General features: G+C 41.7%; 6 protein-coding genes and 1 non-coding gene across 9 annotated transcripts; 3 read left to right on the top strand and 4 right to left on the bottom strand.

The window, feature by feature from the left end:
• The first annotated feature begins 237 nt into the window (after nt 1-237).
• Nucleotides 238-1744, top strand: LOC145701797 (uncharacterized). Its single transcript, XM_081779013.1, has 7 exons — nt 238-463; nt 536-680; nt 747-835; nt 882-972; nt 1014-1190; nt 1236-1458; nt 1504-1744. Exons 1-7 carry the CDS (start codon nt 245-247, stop codon nt 1742-1744), a joined length of 1185 nt encoding a protein of 394 aa, XP_081635139.1. The 5' UTR covers nt 238-244.
• A 1727-nt stretch (nt 1745-3471) lies between these two features.
• Nucleotides 3472-5603, top strand: LOC145701796 (DNA-binding protein RFX2-like; the record flags this gene model as incomplete). Its single annotated transcript, XM_081779012.1, has 11 exons — nt 3472-3540; nt 3585-3656; nt 3719-3889; nt 3923-3929; nt 3967-4421; nt 4469-4562; nt 4603-4719; nt 4765-5020; nt 5062-5225; nt 5274-5341; nt 5383-5603. Coding segments are annotated over 11 exons (1527 nt in total), but the record flags the coding sequence as incomplete, so codon positions are not given.
• A 626-nt stretch (nt 5604-6229) lies between these two features.
• LOC145701795 (uncharacterized) lies at nt 6230-6849 on the bottom strand. Its single transcript, XM_081779011.1, has 3 exons — nt 6836-6849; nt 6562-6777; nt 6230-6524 (listed from the first exon to the last, which is right to left on the bottom strand). Exons 1-3 carry the CDS (start codon nt 6847-6849, stop codon nt 6344-6346), a joined length of 411 nt encoding a protein of 136 aa, XP_081635137.1. The 3' UTR covers nt 6230-6343.
• LOC145703625 (uncharacterized) lies at nt 6787-7439 on the bottom strand. 3 transcript variants are annotated; one of them, XM_081781008.1, is made up of 5 exons: nt 7347-7439; nt 7208-7302; nt 7100-7164; nt 6975-7058; nt 6787-6933 (listed from the first exon to the last, which is right to left on the bottom strand). In XM_081781008.1, the coding sequence occupies exons 1-4, from the start codon at nt 7417-7419 to the stop codon at nt 7004-7006; spliced, it is 288 nt and encodes a 95-aa protein (XP_081637134.1). In that variant the 5' UTR covers nt 7420-7439; the 3' UTR covers nt 6787-6933; nt 6975-7003. The 3 variants fall into 3 exon arrangements, with proteins under 3 accessions (XP_081637134.1, XP_081637132.1, XP_081637133.1); XM_081781006.1 differs by having other exon boundaries at nt 7100-7302; XM_081781007.1 differs by having other exon boundaries at nt 6787-7058.
• Nucleotides 7440-10267: 2828 nt separating this feature from the next.
• Nucleotides 10268-11799, bottom strand: LOC145705725 (galactosylgalactosylxylosylprotein 3-beta-glucuronosyltransferase I-like). The gene is made up of 4 exons (XM_081783208.1): nt 11391-11799; nt 11097-11345; nt 10790-11054; nt 10268-10748 (listed from the first exon to the last, which is right to left on the bottom strand). Exons 1-4 carry the CDS (start codon nt 11517-11519, stop codon nt 10417-10419), a joined length of 975 nt encoding a protein of 324 aa, XP_081639334.1. The 5' UTR covers nt 11520-11799; the 3' UTR covers nt 10268-10416.
• On the bottom strand, nt 11696-11767 carry TRNAP-AGG (transfer RNA proline (anticodon AGG)). Its single transcript has one exon. It is a non-coding gene; the product is annotated as a tRNA-Pro (tRNA).
• Nucleotides 11800-16196: 4397 nt separating the features above from the next.
• Nucleotides 16197-18863, top strand: LOC145705724 (protein cereblon-like). The gene is made up of 7 exons (XM_081783207.1): nt 16197-16420; nt 16466-17029; nt 17080-17208; nt 17295-17518; nt 17566-18195; nt 18236-18450; nt 18520-18863. Exons 2-7 carry the CDS (start codon nt 16894-16896, stop codon nt 18800-18802), a joined length of 1617 nt encoding a protein of 538 aa, XP_081639333.1. The 5' UTR covers nt 16197-16420; nt 16466-16893; the 3' UTR covers nt 18803-18863.
• Nucleotides 18864-18876: the final 13 nt, after the last annotated feature.

Below are 18876 nucleotides of genomic sequence, written 5' to 3'. Positions count from 1 at the left end.
TGCCACGACAAATCGGTCCCAGATTCTATCTTCATTATTAATATGATGAAAATAAATAAGAGGATGAGTCAGAATTCGTTTCAGCATAAATTTTAGACCGACATTTTTGGGTACGATTGGTCCTCGTATGCTCCCGACTTCATTAAGCCATAACAGTTAATCAGAATGCGCCGCGGGGCGAACGCGACCGATACTATCCCTTCGTCGGTACATTAGTGCTGTCACCCCGTTAAATTTCGGAAGCATGAACAATTTCAAAGAAAGACTAAAAAATGCGCCCAAGATTGACAGCAAAATAAGAGCAAAGGCGATGGCGAATATCTGGAAGGGAAAGCCCAAAGTGATGGACAGAGAGATCTCATCGAGCTGTCCTCCGAGAAGAATTGATATTCCAAGGGTCGATATGAAAGAAATCTTTGGGCCCACTCCGTGGAGAAATGAGCAGTTTCAAGAAGCTCCAACTGTATGTTCGTATAATGAGATAAACAGTCTTCTAAATCGGATTAAAATCTCAAAGATTTGATAATATATTCAGCCGCAAACTGATGGAAAACCACGTGCGCCATCTCCACCGCAGCAAACAGTTCGTAAACCGCTAGAATTGGCGGCAACCCCACCAACACCGCCGACAGTAGTTACCAAGAAAGCTGAGCGAGTCAATACCCCGCCCGTCGCAAAAGGTAATAAATGCATAAATTGAAGGCTCGAAAGTCATGGGGGCGGAAATGTTGAACGATCATTTTAAGAGCACGAGGAGTCGGAAAAACACTTCGACGAGGGGGATCTGGAAGCAATTAACGCTGCGCTGGAAGCATTTGCTATTGAGCAGAGCAAGGTTTGATCCCTTTTTCGGCCTGTCAAAGTTTGAAAATATTTTCAAGGAGCAAATGAGAGCCAAAGAGCTTGAAGTGTCTCATCCCCCGAATCCGCAGAATCTTGAACCAGAGCCAGAGACGCCTCAAACTGGGAAAGGTAAACTATCAGGAAATTTTTTCAGTAATAGCATCTTTTAGAATCTGCTGAAAATCAAAAACCCAAGCCTGTTGATAAGCCGGCCATGGAACCAAAGCCTGATAAGAGTCAAGCTTGCGTTGATAAGGCGAATTTACCGGTAGTTCAAGTTGACGCAAGGATCACCCAATTGGAACAAGACAATGCTAAGCTTATGCACTTGGTTAATCTCATACAAGGTTGAAATTAATTGTTTCCGTGTTAATTTAACATTTTTGTTAAAGAGAAATATGTAAACGTTGCCAAGCGTTTCCATTATGTTGAAGACAAAATCAAGCGCCGCGACATTGATCGCCTCAATACCGAAAAGAACCTTCTCTCATCGCTAGAAAAACTTCAATCCAATTTGAAAGAAAAAGACGAAAAGATCAATCAGCTTGAAGAAGCGCTGACAAATTGCGAGATCGCAAGGCTCACTTCCGAAGAGAAAATATTAGAATACTTACGGTTCGTTCGCTTTTCGATTGATCATAATTACAAGCCATCCATTAGCTTTGAGGGGCACATTCATCGCCAGCGAACGACGAACATGAAGAAGCTTTTTAAAGATTTCGAAATGTCGAAAGAAGTTGCGCTTTTGAGCGATGAGCAAGAACTGGCAGCGGAGATCGTCACTCTCCAGCAGGCTAAAGACGAGCAGGCAGAATGCCTCGATTTTGTTCGAAATTGCACCATCTGTTGTGAACCATACGATGACAAGGAACGACATCGAGTCGGACTTAGGAAAGGTTGAACATCGGGAAGCTTTTATGCTTGAAATAGTAGCTTTGTAAAACCGTCAACAGTACCTGTGGTCACACCTTCTGTGCTGATTGCGTCGATAAGACGATCATAAACTCCCCGTTCGCCGTTACGAAAACCGCATCCTGTCCAACATGCCAGCTTCAATTCTCACGCCACCAAGTGTTCAAGGTCTTCATCCCTTCATAACTCAAAACTTCACACAAAATTTTGGCTGTTTTTCACATTCAGTAGTGCAACTTACCAGTAGATCCCCAAACAAACTAAATTTCAAAGCTGTTGATACCAATAAACAAGAGCCGTTACATAAAGCTTATCAGCGTCGGAGCTTTACTGATTCTGTTTTTAGGTTTTTAAAAACGTGAAAGCCGTTGGAAAGCCGACAAACAGAACACTAACGCCCCAGCGCTAGAAAAGAACAGTTTCTTTACTGCAAAAGTTCTTTCATTACAGACACAAAAGCCTAAATATATTTTCTACCATTGCCAATTTGGAGAAATTTCAGTCGCAAAACGCAGCTTATTTCATTTTAAAAGCACTCGAATTAATTTTAAAAGCCCACAACAAAAGGCAAGACAGCTTTCGCCCGCAGCGAGAGATCCTGTGCACTTCCGCACGCGGAGTGAATAGACGCGTTCTTTATGAAATTTTAAATAGGCCCGATGGCGGCGCTGCTCCTGCCTCCGGCGAGTACGGTGATTCGTGGAGTACTGCCGAGTGTGGTGGTGTTGCTATTTGTTCCCAAGTGCGCTGCCACGGGGCGCCGGGCAACTCGCCCAGCGAAGGACCCTTTCAAACAAAGAGACCGTCCCCATGGCAATGTTGAAGACATTTTTACGCGAATTTCCCCTAACAGCCGAACCAGGAGTTTTTATCAACTTATACTTTGTATCCTAGCGATAAATCACTGTAATGATGGCAACGGTCACGCCCTTCCGTTTACCACATGTTTGAGGCGTCGTGTCGATGCAGACTGATGCCTTCTATAAGCTATAAAGTTAAATAACCACTTTGTTTCAGTAGAAAAAAACATTAAATAGAAACAATAATGCAAATAACAAGCCCGGATCAGTATTTCTAGAGTGGTTAAAGTAGAATTAATTTATCAAAAAGACATTAAATTGAACAAAAATTGAGCATGGACATGTTTAGAATGACCCAGCAATTTGTCACATTTCCTCCCTCTGCAGTTACAACCATGCCAATAGAAAACCCTCCAGATCATTCTCAGGTACTTTTAAAAATCTTTTGGCATGCGATTTTTTAATCTAAAGAAATGTTCTACTAAAATTAGTCTCCCCTTTTTGTGAGCACAGTGGGAGCTTATTCCATTCTCTCGGAATGGAGCGGAAAATTCACGTTGAATGAAAAAAGACTGGCTTAGTGTTTGGCATCACTTCACACAGAATGTTTGTTCGCGAGGCATCTAGTGTCTACTTTAGGAACAATCGAAGGTTTACGTCACAGTGGCAGTGCATCCGGGTCCAAACTCGCATACAGTGGTACCGTATGGAAACGCACAGCCATTTGTGAACCCGGTTCCGCAACACCAAGTCGTCGGACAGTACACGGCTCAGCCTGCTGTTTCTCATGCACACACTCCTCAACCTGAATATGTTCTCAATCAAGCGCATCCTATAAGCAGGGATCGAGTTAAAACATCAGAATTCTTGATCCGATTTTATAAAGAAGTAGAGTATTCGCAAAATTTGACTGTTTTCTAACTCGACCGAAAGAGCAAGTCCACAGACAGTAAAATGGCTAATGGACAACTTCGAAACAGCAGAGGTTAGTCACATAAAAACGAATGCAAAATCGTAAATCATTATCAGGGGGTCTCACTGCCACGGGCGAGAATGTACGACCACTACATTCTTCATTCAGAACAGACAAATCAGGAAAGAGTCATAATTCCACACTTGTTCAAACCTGAATTTTAATGGAACAAATATGAACTCAAGAAAAGGAGCCTGTAAACGCAGCTAGCTTTGGGAAGCTTGTTCGTTCAGTCTTTGTGAATTTGAAAACACGACGACTCGGCACTCGTGGGAACTCGAAATACCATTATTACGGCATAAAAATCAAAGAAAACTCACAACTTCATCAAATACAAAACGATCCTGAGTTCCAGTCAAAGGTAAATATTTGAGATGGACTAGACAAGGCTGAGATTTTTCGCTACCACACTTTTTCAATAAAAATTTTAATTTCAAGGTGGAAAAAATTGCTCCCAAACCTGCGAAAAAGACAAGGAAAGCAGAAAAAGTCAAAATGCTCAGCAAATCGTCAATGAAACAAATCGAAAGCGACATCTTGAGTGGGTCGGTGACTCAAATCGAAGTCTTCCCGAATTTCCTCAGCTTTCTTCTATGTTGTCAGCGAGCGTTATTCAATTCGGCGTTGATGATGAAGAAATTGAACTCTTCGAAGACGCCTATCGAGAACACTGTGAGCAAATTCTCGACTATGTTCTCGGCCTTCAATTCGATGAACTCAAACAGTACTGGCACGACTTTTGGCACATTCAACACTATGAAGGAAAACATCTGGCAAAAGAAAAGTTTCAAACGCTTTTGACGATCCCTGGAGTTTCCGGCTGGATTTACCAGTGCGATCAAATCCTCTATAAAAATCTTGTCGATGTTCTCATCCCTGATGTTTTGAAGCAGGTAGATTAATTTGACAAAATATTTTTTTTTTCAATTGAATGCTTCAGGATGTACCACAAACGTATACTTCTCAAATTCGACTTTTCGCAAGAGAAGCGACGAGTTGGATGCGTGAATCGATGGAAACTTCAATACAGCAAGGTTCTTGACATTCTCCAATCTCTTTGTGATGATTTTATAGACATTATCGATGCGAAGATAACAGCAGTTTCTCACTTTTCCTCGACTCTCCGAAGACTAACATCGTTAACTCATTTGATTCGGGAAGCAAGGCCGATTTTGAACAACCATGAGATCGGTAAGTCAAAGTTCATCTAACAATGATCATCAGGGGAAAATTTAGTTCAACAAAAACGCGCGGACTTGGAGAAAATCGACATAATGAAGATTCACGAGCAAATCAGTTGGGTGACTGAATGTCCTCTAGAAACAGTGCAAACCATTCATTCCGGAATGGTTAGTCTTTTGGACACACATGCATCTTTCGATGACTGGCATGCCTTCCTCGTAAAATCTATCGACTCTTGCCTACCGGAGAGAAGCCATCCAAACTATTCCGAAAAAGCAAAGAAGTTTATCATGAGTTGGTCTTATTACAGGTGAAATATTTTCAACGGCATGGTTTTAATAATATTTCTAGCTCGATGGTTATTCGAGACTTGACTCTTCGATCTGTTCAAACTTTTGGATCATTTCATCTGATTCGCATGCTTCTCGACGAGCTTGTTTCGCATGTGATTGAGCAACACATGCAAAACGCGGAATCAGTTCAATACATTCCTAGAAACATAATTATCAAGACGGGTACGCAACAGGGGTAGTCAAACAGTCAACAAAATAAAACATTTTAAGAAGCAACATCGCATCATCAATCAACTGGATACGTTCCTGTAGCTGCAGCTCCACCTCAAGCGAATTCAGTAAGTGTGTCCAAAGTAGAAAGTCGTTAGCTTACTTTCAGATGAATACACTCAATCCGATTCAATATGCGGACGCTCCCGGCTATTCAACCTGATTACAGTATTTTACATTAAAGCAGATACTGGATGACGCTCTTACTGTAAATCTTTTAACATAAAAAGCTGCCTACAACTCGATTTGTTTACTATTTTTCTAAACCAAAACAACTTTTCTTTCTTACTGAACTATTTTTCTAAATAATAAAGAAACACATATTTTCAATAGAAAACATACCGTCAAAAGAGTAATTCTTTAATGCATTTTGCAGACTCGGTAAATGGAAATGAGTAGTATAAAGTGTCTTTGATAGAGTTATCGATCTTCAAAATTGGTCTTTTGATCATCCTCCCCTATTTTTCACCTCGTCAGTTTTAAATTCAGTTCGTCAGACACTGATGATGTCCTCGGGGAGAAGGGAAGTATTTGATGGGTTTTGAGATTCTTCACAGAACTAGCTCTAAGAAATGTGTAGGGAATATATGGAACTTCTCGATGATGATCTTGAGGACAACTTGGAATGCTTGTCTCATAGAGAAATTCAAGCGATAAGAAAAGTTCTTGAGAGAAGCACAAATCTCGAGCTAAAAGAGGTACTGAAACATCGAATTAATTCTAATCAACTTTGAAGACAAATCGACTTCATCAACTTCAACAAATGATCATCGACTACAAAAAGCGCGGCGTCCTAGTACGGAATAAGCTTCTACCTTCGTGTGCTCGATGCCAGGCTTGGTTTTTCAAGGCACCTCTGCGTTGTGACATTTGCAAGCACGACATATGCATAAATTGCCGGGATTCAATAGAAGTTACTGATGCAAAAGAAGACAACGAAATGTAAGTAAGTATGTTTCAGTCATGTTTTCAGTCAGGAATTGAAGATTGGTGAAGATTTATAAAAAGGAAGCATGTTATCAAAGAAAAAGTCGATGCTTTGGCTTCACAGGGAATGGTTGAAAATAAGTTTATCTGTATGGTGAATAATATATTTTGAACAGGGCAAGGCAGAAAAAGAAAAATGACATTCGCAACGAATAGTAAAAGAGCTTCTTCGACATGTTTTCCTCCATTGAAATATCGCATTGGCCTTCCGTATTTGTTCCGCGATCAGTGACATCTTTTTTCGAGCAATTTTGGCAAGTATGACTATGTATTTTAATTTTGTTAATCTTCTTTTAATTACCTGTTCGTAACAATAGCAATGGGGTCCGACTCGCTTTCGGAATCGTTATCAGATTCCTCTGACAAAGCAGGTTCTTCAAGATCCGAGTAGCAAGTAAAGCTGCTTCGGGAATCGGTGTCTCGAAGTGGACGTTCAGCACTGATGTCGTTAATGGCGATGTTGTTGTTGTCCTCTAACCAGCTTTCGAGAGCTTCTCTTTGAGAGCGATCTCCAGAGCTTCGTGGCGAATGTTTGAAATTTCTTGGTCGCTGTTTAGACACACTTGTAAATTCGCTATTCGTTGCCCATTTTGAGCTGACACTCGACCCAATCGAGCTATCGACGAAATTCGATCGGGATACCTCGCTCTTGTAGTCGTTGCGCAGCATGCTTCTGACAAACTCATTTATGGGATCCGCTTCACAATACTTAACCATAATTCGTACTGCTTCATCGACGAATGTTAAAAATATGGTTGAGTAGTCATCGCTACCTTCCTCGAACTCCCAACAATAGCACTAAATATCTTTATTTCTATGAAAATAATTTAAATTCTTACCAAGATATAGAAACGGCCAGCATTTCCCTTCGAATTGCTTTCCTTCGCACGGGCAAAATACGGTTCTTTGGATAAAAATAAGTGATTGTCTTCACAGACTAGTCCTACTGCCGGATCGCAACTATCTTCGGGATAAACAAAATCTTCTGGCAACCAAGAAGGAGGTGTACTCGGTGAATCTTTCTTCGCTAGAATGATAACAACTAAAAAAAAGATTTTATAGCAGTTATCAAGATAATACAATTACCTCGCGCGTTCTTACTGAAGCAGCGAGGACATGTAAAATACTTTCTCCATTCGTAGTCACGATCACGGGACATTGTCGCTCTTCGAGTTTTAACAATCTAAAATATATCGTTTTTCAACCAAAATAAGGCTCTCGACAGAACTCCGTCTTTATCAAACCAAGCAGTCCTAGCCCATTTATCCGTATACCGCCTAAAACATTTATACTGACCACCTGCAAGGTAAGCTGGTCTTTTTGGCTAATTTAAGTGTGATAAGATTTGCAAGAAAGAACACGACTATCTGCTGAAATCCATGAGTTGGTTCACTCGGTGTTTCCTTACTTGGTAAAATTCCTTACTTGGTAAAATTCCTTACATGGTAAAATTCCTTACTTGGTAAAATTTTTTTTCTTTACCAAGTAAGGAATTTTACCAAGTAAGGAATTTTACCATGTAAGGAATTTTGAAAAGAAAAATATTCAAAAACAAAAATCGAGCATATTGACATGATTTTATATTCTGTGCGACCCCCCTCAGAGACAAATTTTTGCTGATCAATAATTTGGGCAAGAGCGGACATTGCATTGTGCCAAACTTGAAGATGGGCACTTTCGGGCAGTTCAGCGCTTTCGGGCAGTTGGTCAAGCCCCGGCGAGGAAAATTCCTTAATTTCGCATTCTTCACAACTATTTTTGCTCTCTTGCTCCCCTAACTGAATCAAAGCCCCTCGAAATTTATTTTTCTAGCCCGTAGTAAGTCTTACCTATCGTAAATCCCATCACCAGTCCGATTCTGTTGACTTGAAAATCGAAAATTATTGCCAAACTGGGCGTTTGAGACACTTTGGTTACCTGCCCGACCATTGCGGGCATTTTTGGGTATCTTCGAGCAGTTCGGGGCAGAGTTCGAAATCTGAAAGAAAATGGCGACTGCCACTGCCAAGCGACTGCCAGCTTTTTTAAAATTGCAACTGCCACTGCTAAGTGACTGCCAAAATCGGCAGCTGCAAGTCGACTGCCAAAAGCTGCCAATTTCGATATTATTTTTAAAAATTTTTAAAGTCAAACTAAGATCAAAACAATCTTTTCGACAAGAAAAACATATAAAAGAGACGATATCTAAGACATAAATGTCTCTTTTGATTATAAAGATTGAATAATATAGGTCTCGGGAGTGAATTTGGATCATAAGCGTTGTTTTTGTGGTTCTAGAAAGAAAAATTTATAAAGAAATTAATATCTTTCGAAGTGGCAGTAGCTTGGCAGCTGCCAGTAACTGGCAGCCCTTGAAAAATTTAACTGCCACTGCCATGTGACTGCCGAAATTGGCAGTTGCCAGTGGCAGTCGTGGCCAACAAATTTCGAACTCTGGTTCGGGCACCTCGGCTCGGCCGGGCATTCGGACCTTGATTTTAACCGGGCATTCGGACGGCCAACCGACGATTTCTTGCCCGAATGGTCACCCCTGCTCGATGGGAAATGACTCATTTCAAATGAGATATGGGCCATATCATATGACGCGTTTTTAGGTTGGGAACTAATAATTTTTGACTGGAACAAGATCCAGGGGAGGTTAAGGGCGCAAAATGATGCTCAGAAAAATAAAAATTTCGCACCGCATTAGATTTTTCAATTTCGGTACCAGACTTCCGGTATTGAAATTCGGTACCAATTTTGTCGTCGTATCGGTACCAAACTAGTATCAAAAAATCTCCAGAAAATTTTATGAAGACTAGTACCAAAATATCAGTACCTCGTTACTTCCGGCCTGAATAAGCGGACCTTGATTTACCTCAAAATTGCCCAAAATCGACTAAAAACCGTGATTTTAGAGCGCTGTCAAATGAAAATAAGTACTTCCTCCAGCTAGCTTTTGGTACTAGTCTTCATGAAATTTTCTGGAGATTTTTTTGGTACTAGTTTGGTACCGATACGACGACAAAATTGGTACCGAATTTCAATAACGGAAGTCTGGTACCGAAATTGAAAAATCTTATGCGGTGCGAAATTTTTATTTTTCTGAGCATCATTTTGCGCCCTTAACCTCCCCTGGATCTTGTTCCAGTCAAAAGTTATTAGTTCCCAACCTAAAAACGCGTCTATGGCGGTCATCTTCGATTCTAGATAAGCCCTGTTCATAAATATCCTTCTGACCATTCAAAATTTATTCTATTAAACTTACAATAAGAACGGCTGGTGACAACGTGTTTTCCAGTAACCAGCTTGCTAACTAGTCAATCCTTGGTATTATCAAGAATTAGACCCACCATTAGACTCGTCTTGACAAGACGGAGAAAATTTGAATTTATACTATAAATTTTATAGCAAGGCTTTTCGCGCAAAAAGAGCATCAAAAATGCCCCTTTCCAACTCATTTATTAAGAATCCTCCGAATTTCGAAGCCGCTTGCTTTACAAAAATTTAAGCGAAAATTTGGGAATTTTGCGAAGCGAATTCTGCTCTCCAGTACGAAGCGAAGCGAAAGCGAATTCGCTTGGCGGTATAAAAAAAATTATACCGAAACATAAATTTGAGAAAAATTGAAATCTGAAAAATTGTCTCGGAGGGGGTCGCAGAGAATACTTTTCATGTCAATATGGTCAATTTTGGTTTTCGAATATTTTTCGCTTCAAAATTCCTTACTTGGTAAAATTCCTTACTTGGTAAAATTCCTTACTTGGTAAAATTCCTTACTTGGTAAAGAAAAAATTTTACCAAGTAAGGAATTTTACCATGTAAGGAATTTTACCAAGTAAGGAATTTTACCAAGTAAGGAAACCCCGGTTCACTCGTATTCGTGATCGAAATGGTCGACTGAGCACCACAAGTAGAAAAGGTATGTATAAAACTAATCGATTACTAACGAATTCTTGCAAGAGGCAAATGTATCTGAAGCCCTTGGCGCTAAACTAGAACGAATCGAGGCACAAAGAAATCGCGTGTACCAGAATTACTGATTTATTATTCCACATTTTGAATAAATACATGCGATATTAAATAGTTAGGTCTTAGCACAGAAAAAGGAAGCTCAGTATTAATTTGAAGAATATACAGACTACAACAGTGAGAAACGCAGGTAAATGAGATTATTCTAAACTTCTATACTCAAATCAGAAGCAGCACCAGTCGCTTTCATGAGTTTTTCTTCCGCATCCATTCTCGGTTTCTCCGTCCTTGTATGCCAAACAAGCACGTCTCGACAATTGTTAGCTAAGCCGACAGCGTTCGTTCTGTCCAGTCCGAGTTCGGTGAGAATATGACTCTCTTGGTATCCACGAGGGACGCGCTGCTTGAAACGAGCTTCGGGCGAGCCGAGGAAGTTCTCGAGACGGACTGCAAAACCCGCCATGTCGATTGGAAACGGACGGTCTGGTTTCCACGCTGTAAACCAACTTGTTACTTCTCCGTTGCTACAGACGGGTCCTAGAAATAAGATGAGATTGAGAATGATTTTTACTTTTTACCTTCATATCGTAATTTTCCGACAATTCCGACGGGCCAGACTCCAACTTGATCTTCTTCGATTTTTCGAATCTCGTCGAAAATTCTGATGTCGTACGTATTGTCATCGTCGAGAAAATAGACATATCCTTCCGGACTTTCTTGATAATGCTTGATGAGAAATTCTATCGCTGCGTTTCGTTGCTGCACTCCTCGAGGTTTTAGCCAGCTTGGATCGTCGGATGCCAGTTTGTCCATTGGCGGCGTTTTCATGTTCAAATGCGTCACCTTCAAACTTTCATAAGATATGAAAAAGGGCTGAAATCAAACCTGAATGTCAGTAGGAATTCTTTCGATAAATTTCGTTATAAGTTCTGTTTTCTCGTCGTGGTCTTCAATAATTATCCAGTGGAGACTCTCCACATGCATCAGCGTGTACAAAAGCCTTGTCATGTCCGCTTTTTGCGTGAATCTGGCGTACGTAGGAGTGATGAGATAAATTGGCTCTGGTTCTTGAGATTCTTCGGAATCATGGGAAGCTCCGCGGGAGGTGCAGCCTTTCTTTAGCTTCTTGATTTCCTAATCCACAAAAAATGATCATACTTCTTTCCACCAAAAGCTTACCTTGTGAAGTTTACGATTTTGTCTGACAAAAGATTCTTCTGTTTTCCATTCAGAGGAAAGAAGATAAAAGATGAATAAAGTGCAGAAAATCGCATAAACTTTAATATAAGAAATTCTTCTGAAGCCCATCGTTTTCTATTTCCTTCTTTTGTTCTATTTTTGTTCTCTATGTTCAGACAAAAATCATCTTAGATAAAATCGGCCGTAATCCCTTTTTTTGCGAGAACGAGCGTTAAAAAAGATTGGAGAGCGAAAATTCTGATTCGCCCGCAGCGCGGGCAAAAAAAGAAAATTGCGAAAAAGTAGGGCTCGTCCGGGATTTGAACCCGGGACCACTCGCACCCTAAGCGAGTATCATACCCCTAGACCAACGAGCCAGCTGGAGGAGGCCCAGAATGGATAATCTATCAATAAAGTACTTTATAAATCGCTGGGAAGACGAGTCTGACTCATTTTGCTCATTATTTCTTTTCTGGTTCCTCTGATCGAATTATTTTTTGATTTTATACAGTAGGGAAAGACTGTTATCGCGACTGTCCGATCGAAAGCGAAAAGAGCCAATCGAAAAACGCGGCGGCAAATGAGAATCTAGAAACGGCAATTTTTCTTCCCGCGGAAATAGCAAAAAAAAAAGAGAAAATGAAAATTAAATTTCTTGAGCGATAGAAGTGAATAAAATTTAAAAAATGGAGAATCTGGATACTCGTTTCGACATTCTTCTCCGGTTCATGCCGATGATGGACCCTCAAATTCTTCACAAGACTGGTCATTTCACTCCGATTCTACAGGAATGTTTGGGATTGCCAGGATCGAAGGAGATTCTTGCGTCTTTTGGGATCGATAAGCTCCTTGCAATACGAGCCACGACAAGAATTTCTATTACAGGTAAATACCCCGCGTTTCCTTTTTTCTAGAGCACTTTTTGCATATTTGCTTTTACAAAAAATTACGGTTAGTTACAATTTTTCAGGAATCAACTGCCACACGAACAAAACGCAAGATGATCGCCATGCTGAAAAACGGGAACGCGACCAATTTGCGAAACTTCTCCTCGATCTTCGACCTCCTTCTCCGAAGCTCGCTGAAGTGCTGCTCCAGCTACGCTACTTTCAGCAAGAGCTTTTCAATGGCTACTTGATCAAGCAGATTCCAGACTCGTACATACAGGGGAGTCTGCCGCCGATGTTCACTCAACTGCAGTCTCTTAGTTCAACGAAAGAAGGAAGAGACGCGATGCGTTCTGCTGGCTTTGGGCCACTTTTAGGAATGGCTCGAAAAAGCCTTTTGACTCATTTTATAATAAAAATATAACAACAATTTTTTCGAATCTTTTAAAAGCTGATATTGGAACTCTCGGATGTCTTCTATTTCTCATCGCTCCTGGCGCCACTTGCTCAGCTTATTCCTTTTCCAAGCAGCTTTTTATATCCTCGCTCACAATCCTCACGAATCTAATGGTCGGCTGCTCCGATACGAAAACCTACGTCTCGTCTTCTAGTGCTCTCTTATCGCATCTGGCTGATGTCATTTCTCAGAAAATCAAACCCGTTGAGCCAGAGCATCAACTTCTCGTTCTAATTTCGACTTTTGTTAAGAATACGCACTTTTCTGGAGCTCCTGGTCTTCCTCTCTCCCTCGCCCATGCTTTGAAGGAAGCAAGAAGGTCAACTGGAAGAAGAAACGTCAAAGAAGCGCTCTCTTTTGCTCTATGGACTGCCTCTGCTTCAGCTACAGTTGCATCATCTCTTTCAAGCGATATTGGCTTTCTTCAGAGCATCGTTGCTTCTCTGGACGCACCATCGAACGATTCAGAAGGACTCACGGGTATTCTTGCCAACTGCGTCCCCCAAAGACACGTCGATCCAGGAATTCTAGAGCCTTGTGTTCAAACGCTCCTCAAACTAACAAAGGGTTCCGATACGACAGTCAGGCACTGTCTAAGAATCTTCAAGATTCTAGTAACATCTGAGCGTGGCGCAGAAATTTTGATAAAAGACAGAAGAGACCTCTATTTGCGACAACTCTTGAACCATTCGAATCAGCAGATTGTGGCAGAAGCAAGCGATGTGTACCACAAGCTTGAGTCAAAGAAAGCTCCAAACGATGTTGGCTTCCAGTGGAAAATGGCAAATCCGCCAAATAGCATGCAGCACGCGCCGTACGCTCCGCAAACGATGAAAGCGCACCATCAGCAGCACATCCATCCAACGAATGCGCCAAATTATTACTCTGATGATCACGATCGACCTTATGATTTTACGCAACAAAGCAACCAAAAGCAAAATCCCTTCCCTTCTTATCAGCCAATCTACACCGATCTGCCTAAAAATCCGTTGTATCCCCGCCCAACCGAATCTGATAAAGCGGACTCGCCTTTCGACTACACTAAAATCAATCAAGACCAGCCGAAAGTTTACAACGTTGAAAATACGCCAAATCACGGGGCAAGTATTTCTCCAAAATTACGACGTTCACCGACACTAGAATCGCATGCAACGCCGAAGGATGATAAGAAAATGTCTGGGAAAAGTTCAACTACACAATCTGGAATGGTGTCTGGCTACACTTCCGGGATGGCTTCAGGTCTGCAATCTGGAGCAAGAACGCCAGCGTATTGTCAAGACACTCCGCTCATGTTCTCTCGACATTCTCCAGCTTCAGCAAGTTCAATTGAATCAGTTGAAATGCCAGCGAACGCATCTGATTCTGAGCCGGGCTCAAGATTAGCGTCTGGCCAAGTTAGTCCTTCTGATATTCCAGACTCTCCTGGCCAGCACATCGAGAGGATCAACCTTGAACGCGAACAAGCAGCACGGGCCGAGTCCGCGAACTCTCAAAACCCACCACCATCGTTTGGCAAGCCTCTTTACCCTCCGACAATATCAAAGCCTCCATTGTATGCAAATCCAGCACCGATGCCCCTATCTCAAAACACTTTCCCTTCACACTCGCAGGCTCCAAAGACGAATACATTCCCCGCACCAACTTCACAACCCATGTTTCCCAATTCTGCGCAGCCGCAATCAAGTCAGCCCATTCCATTCGCCGTTTCGCAACCTTCACAGCAGCCATTTTACAACACGAATATGTCTTATCCGCAACAAAACATGTCTTATCAACCGTTTCCTTTTCCAACCGCAAATTTTGGAAGCGCTGATATGGATGACGGCCCTGTAGCATTCAATGACGAAGGATCAATGTCTCCGCGCTCAAAACTGTCTGATTTGACAATTGATTCCAAATCGGAAATCAGCAAGGGCTCCGCCAAATCTAAAGAGCAGCCTCTACGGGAGCACGATGAAACTCTAGATGGAGAAAAAGCTTCTGGGATCATCACGACAATACAGTCATTGATCGAGAAGAAGGTTCTGGCGACGAAGAATATGAAGAAGATAGTTTTATGAAAGATCTGTACAGTCTCGGAGCGCCGAAGAAAAACAAGCCAAAAATGAAGCAATCGGCAAAAACTCGTTCAACACTCGATCCCAATATCGACGTCATAAAATACATCGATAAGAAAGTGAACGAAGCACCGGCTGTAATCTCGCAAAATGAACCAGTGTCTTCTGGAGTGCGCCCATCCACAGACACAGGATCTTCGTCGCATCAGACTCCGCCGATTTTCACCAGTGCCCCAACATCTGTGAATTCTGCTCCGCCATTTATGTACGCAGCCGTTGGATCATCCTGTATGGACGACGCCCCCAAAGCCTTCAATACAGGTTTGACCACATTTTTCTTCAATTTCTAACTTTTCTTATAGAGGGAACTCCTGCAAATCTCTCGACTAGGACTTCGTTCTCCAATATAACCATCGAAAGCGGTCTTTCAGGAGTCACCAGGGACATGAACTCTATGAAAATAACGAACAACGTAATGAGCAGCCAAACTCCGCCTGTCAAGGAAGAAACATCAGCGCCTCCTGCACTTTTCTTTCAACCGCCCATGCAATCTCAGCCGGGCAATATCCCACTAAGCAACGCAGTAATCGAAAACACCGACCAAGTGAAGGTTTTTCCGATGGTAGAGGACACGCCACATCAAGGACATTCCAGAACCTCGAGCAACACAAGCCTTGTTGATTCAAATGGTAATGATTTTATTATTTTATTTCTTAAGTTTCGTTTTAGAAGACGGGTCTTCGATCGATCTCGACGAGTTAGCAGAACTTGGAATGCCTAAAAACTCCGAATCTCGTACTGGCGATGTCATTTCTCCGATAGATCCGCCTTATTTCGATCCACCAGTTCAGCGTAGTCCAAAGAAACCAGCTCCAGCCTTCAGTACTGGGTCTCTTCCAATCGTTTCTCCCAGTAAATCAAAGTAAGGAGCCTTCTATGTTTTCAATATCTGATTATGTTTTCAGAAAACCGTCGAAAGCCGCGTCAGAAAGTGGAGCTATGATCACGCCAACGCGAATTCCCCGAGGTCGCCGGTCTGCTCGAAGGAGTTCGGGTTCAAGGAGTCACCGAAGCGGCTCGGATTCCCGTGAGGGCTACTCCCGAACTCCAAAGTCCGTTAGACCCATGTTTCCACCAGAAAAGTAATAATTTTTTCTAAGCCAAGAGGATAACAAAAATATTCAGAAGAATACAGCATCCAGTTCACAGTACTCCTCACACCCCGTCCGATCCGCAAAAGTCTTTTTCTCCAAAAGCAAAGCTCAAAGGATGGAAGGACAAAATTTTGCCAAAAGATAAGAAATCCAAAAATCCCGAATCGAAATCACCCAATTCTGACTCTGCAATTCTGTAAACTCCATGGACCTAAAAAATGTTCTTAATAATTCTATTTTTTCGAATGCTTACTTCAACGCTCATTATATAGAATGCTAAGAACTCCTTCAAGAGCTGAACTCGCATCACCGCCAAAATCATCGGAAGAAAGAGCGACGAAAAGAGACGTTGGGATTTGGAGAGCTTGCTTGTACCCAGCTGCTGTTATGCCATTAGTTTTAACAACAGTGATGAAGATGCGTAGTGCTAATAGAATGAACAACGCGCTTCATTTAAGTCGTCTTAGAAAAATCGGTGAGTCTTTGTGGATTATTCCGTCTTTATTCTAACGATGCCTAGGTCTTCCCTTATTCTTATCGACAGGTTTTATGGAAATGTGGGGCGACAACTACCTGCTTTCAAAAAAGATGCCAGAAGGCTTCTACAAGTTTCAATACGAATATATTGCGGCTAAGCACGGCTCGAAATTCTACCTGCCCGACGATGTCATTGAAAAATATTGGCGAGAAAACGAGCTTGAATTTGAATGGCGTTTCGAATGCAAGGCGTTATCTACGTTATCAAAGTACAAAGATCCAGCTCAACGAGAGAATATCCGCGAACTTCGAACAATAAAAGAACGCTATTCTATTGAGTCAAATTTTAACGAAGACTTTTGGCAGGAAAAGCTTGATTACTGGAACAATCGACCTCAACGTCTTAACTTTTTGAATATTTCCAAAGAGTACTTTTTTGGAGTTATAAATTATCATTTTTAGACTTAATTGATGTCGGAAGATCTTAACTTCGATCCTAATGAAGATGAAGAAGATTACAACCCAGAGAATTTTCGCGCTGTCGTCGAGCGAATGTTTGAGAACATGCATGGAATCGCGAGAATTGAACGATCTGGAGTGGTGTTAGGTAATTGTCGAAAATAAATGTGATACGTGAGGTGTAAGCTCCTCTCTTAGGAAATCGCGCCAGGCTTTCGGAGTTCAGACAGCGAACTTCTTCGGGCACCCAGCAAAGACCCCGAAGGCAGCGCGTGCGTCGCGCAAGGCACAACACAGAGCCAACATCGAGGAATTCTGATGATTCAGGTAAATCCATGATACACTCGTTTATTTGAGCGTTTGATTTTATGTCTTCCTCCGAGAGAATCAAGTTCCTCAAATGAGAAATTCAGACAACGAAACGAATAACTTTGACTGGGCGATCGCGGCGAAGCACAAGTATTTATCGGTATCGGAAGATGTTTTTGCCAGAAAGACGCTTTTCCCGGCAAATGAAATTATCACTTTGCCGGTTATGACGTATGGTCCACAGGATTTAGTCCTTTTTCCTGGTCAAGATGTACCGATCAATGCTGTTTATCCTTCCACAAAAGCCTTACTGAGCGCTGTCTTGAAAGTAAGTCTTGTAATTAGTTGGATTCTCTCTTTCAGTCAAAATTTTAGAGCGACTCAAAGTTGATGGGTTACTTCATCGACATCTCCGAAATCGACTCCAAAGATATCCCAGTCTATGAACCGAATCAAACCACAGGAAAAATCTGCATAGGATGTTCAATGCGCGTCCGCCACAAGACAGAAGAATCTCCCGATGATCGCCAGAATTTCCACGTTTCTGTAGTCGCTGAGTGTCTCCAGCGTTTCGTTGTTCAAAAGACCTGGAGCTCGGTTCGTCATGGAGAAAGCTACGATGCCGACGAAGTCGGATACACGATGGCCCAAGTGCGCATTTTGCCTGAAGTAAACTCTTCCGCTCCTTTTGGTTCCGTTCAGAATAAACATAAAGCTCGTCTAACACTCGGAAATCACACGAAACCTTATCTACAGAGTCTTCTCTATCCCACTACTCGTCTTCCGCGGCACCTCATCGACAAAATGGACCCTTTCCAGCGTCAACAACGAATCGTCAAATGGCTTCAAGATTGGTGCAAGTTACCGAATGATTCAGAAAACAACAAGCAGCTAATTCCAACAAACCCCAGAGAACTCTCTTACTGGGCGGCTCAGCAAGTTCCAGCTAATCGTGAATTCAAAATTACCTACCTTGCCCAACATTCTCCTCAAGCTCGTTTAGAGGTAAAATCGTCAATTTCAATGGAAATTTCATTTTTTGTAGCTTCTCGAGCAACACCTCAATAATTTTTCGGTTTTCCTTGGTTGCCAAAGATGTCAAAATCGTCTTTCAAGCAAAAAATATGTTTTCGTCATGAGTTCCAGTGGCGTCAGTGGAAATTATGTGAACCCGCATGGATATGCACATCATATGATGACCCTGCGAGAATGCTACCAGTCAAATATACAATATCAAGGACCACCTTCTGAAGAATACAGGTAAACATTTTATTACTGATACTAATATAATATATTATATAAACAAAAAATTAACAAACAATTTTTCAGCTGGTTTCCCGGATATTCTTGGCAAGTGATCGTGTGCTCGACATGCTACAATCATATCGGCTGGGAATTCGTAGCAGTAGACAATGATCTCAGACCGCGTCGTTTCTTCGGTCTTTCTCTTAAAAGCATAACTACTCATTTCGTCGGCGATTCAAGACACATTGAGTACTCTGGAGATAGTGACGAGGACAACTGGAGCGACTATGACGATTCATACGGTGAAGGGGATGTCTGGAGCGATCGGCCGGATCAAGTCGATATTTTTGCTCATTTGCGGACTTAAAAACTTTTCTATTTTTATATCTCTGCATCTATTCAAAATAAAGTATAGTTCAAATTCAAAATTCCAAGTAGAAA

This window comes from Oikopleura dioica, chromosome PAR, assembly GCF_907165135.1.
Source record: "Oikopleura dioica chromosome PAR, OKI2018_I68_1.0, whole genome shotgun sequence".
Taxonomy (NCBI): Eukaryota; Metazoa; Chordata; class Appendicularia; order Copelata; family Oikopleuridae; genus Oikopleura; species Oikopleura dioica.
This window is presented reverse-complemented; position numbering and strand designations above follow the sequence as displayed.

Excerpts from the sequence above, each read along its gene's own strand:
- LOC145701797 (XM_081779013.1), top strand. The coding sequence starts at position 245 with ATGAACAATTTCAAAGAAAGACTAAAAAATGCGCCCAAGATTGACAGC. Across the intron at positions 464-535 it reads AGTTTCAAGAAGCTCCAACT|CCGCAAACTGATGGAAAACC; the intron begins GTATGTTCGTAT and ends TAATATATTCAG. Across the intron at positions 1,191-1,235 it reads CTTGGTTAATCTCATACAAG|AGAAATATGTAAACGTTGCC; the intron begins GTTGAAATTAAT and ends TTTTTGTTAAAG.
- LOC145705725 (XM_081783208.1), bottom strand. The coding sequence starts at position 11,519 with ATGGGCTTCAGAAGAATTTCTTATATTAAAGTTTATGCGATTTTCTGC. Across the intron at positions 11,346-11,390 it reads AAAATCGTAAACTTCACAAG|GAAATCAAGAAGCTAAAGAA; the intron begins GTAAGCTTTTGG and ends TTTGTGGATTAG. Across the intron at positions 11,055-11,096 it reads GAATTCCTACTGACATTCAG|GTGACGCATTTGAACATGAA; the intron begins GTTTGATTTCAG and ends GAAAGTTTGAAG.
- LOC145701795 (XM_081779011.1), bottom strand. Across the intron at positions 6,525-6,561 it reads ATTGCTATTGTTACGAACAG|TCATACTTGCCAAAATTGCT; the intron begins GTAATTAAAAGA and ends TAAAATACATAG.
- LOC145705724 (XM_081783207.1), top strand. The coding sequence starts at position 16,894 with ATGTCGGAAGATCTTAACTTCGATCCTAATGAAGATGAAGAAGATTAC. Across the intron at positions 17,030-17,079 it reads ACGATCTGGAGTGGTGTTAG|GAAATCGCGCCAGGCTTTCG; the intron begins GTAATTGTCGAA and ends CTCCTCTCTTAG. Across the intron at positions 18,451-18,519 it reads CCACCTTCTGAAGAATACAG|CTGGTTTCCCGGATATTCTT; the intron begins GTAAACATTTTA and ends ACAATTTTTCAG.
- LOC145703625 (XM_081781006.1), bottom strand. The coding sequence starts at position 7,419 with ATGTCCCGTGATCGTGACTACGAATGGAGAAAGTATTTTACATGTCCT. Across the intron at positions 7,303-7,346 it reads CTTCAGTAAGAACGCGCGAG|TTGTTATCATTCTAGCGAAG; the intron begins GTAATTGTATTA and ends TCTTTTTTTTAG. Across the intron at positions 6,934-6,974 it reads ATGAAGCAGTACGAATTATG|AAGCATGCTGCGCAACGACT; the intron begins GTTAAGTATTGT and ends TGAGTTTGTCAG.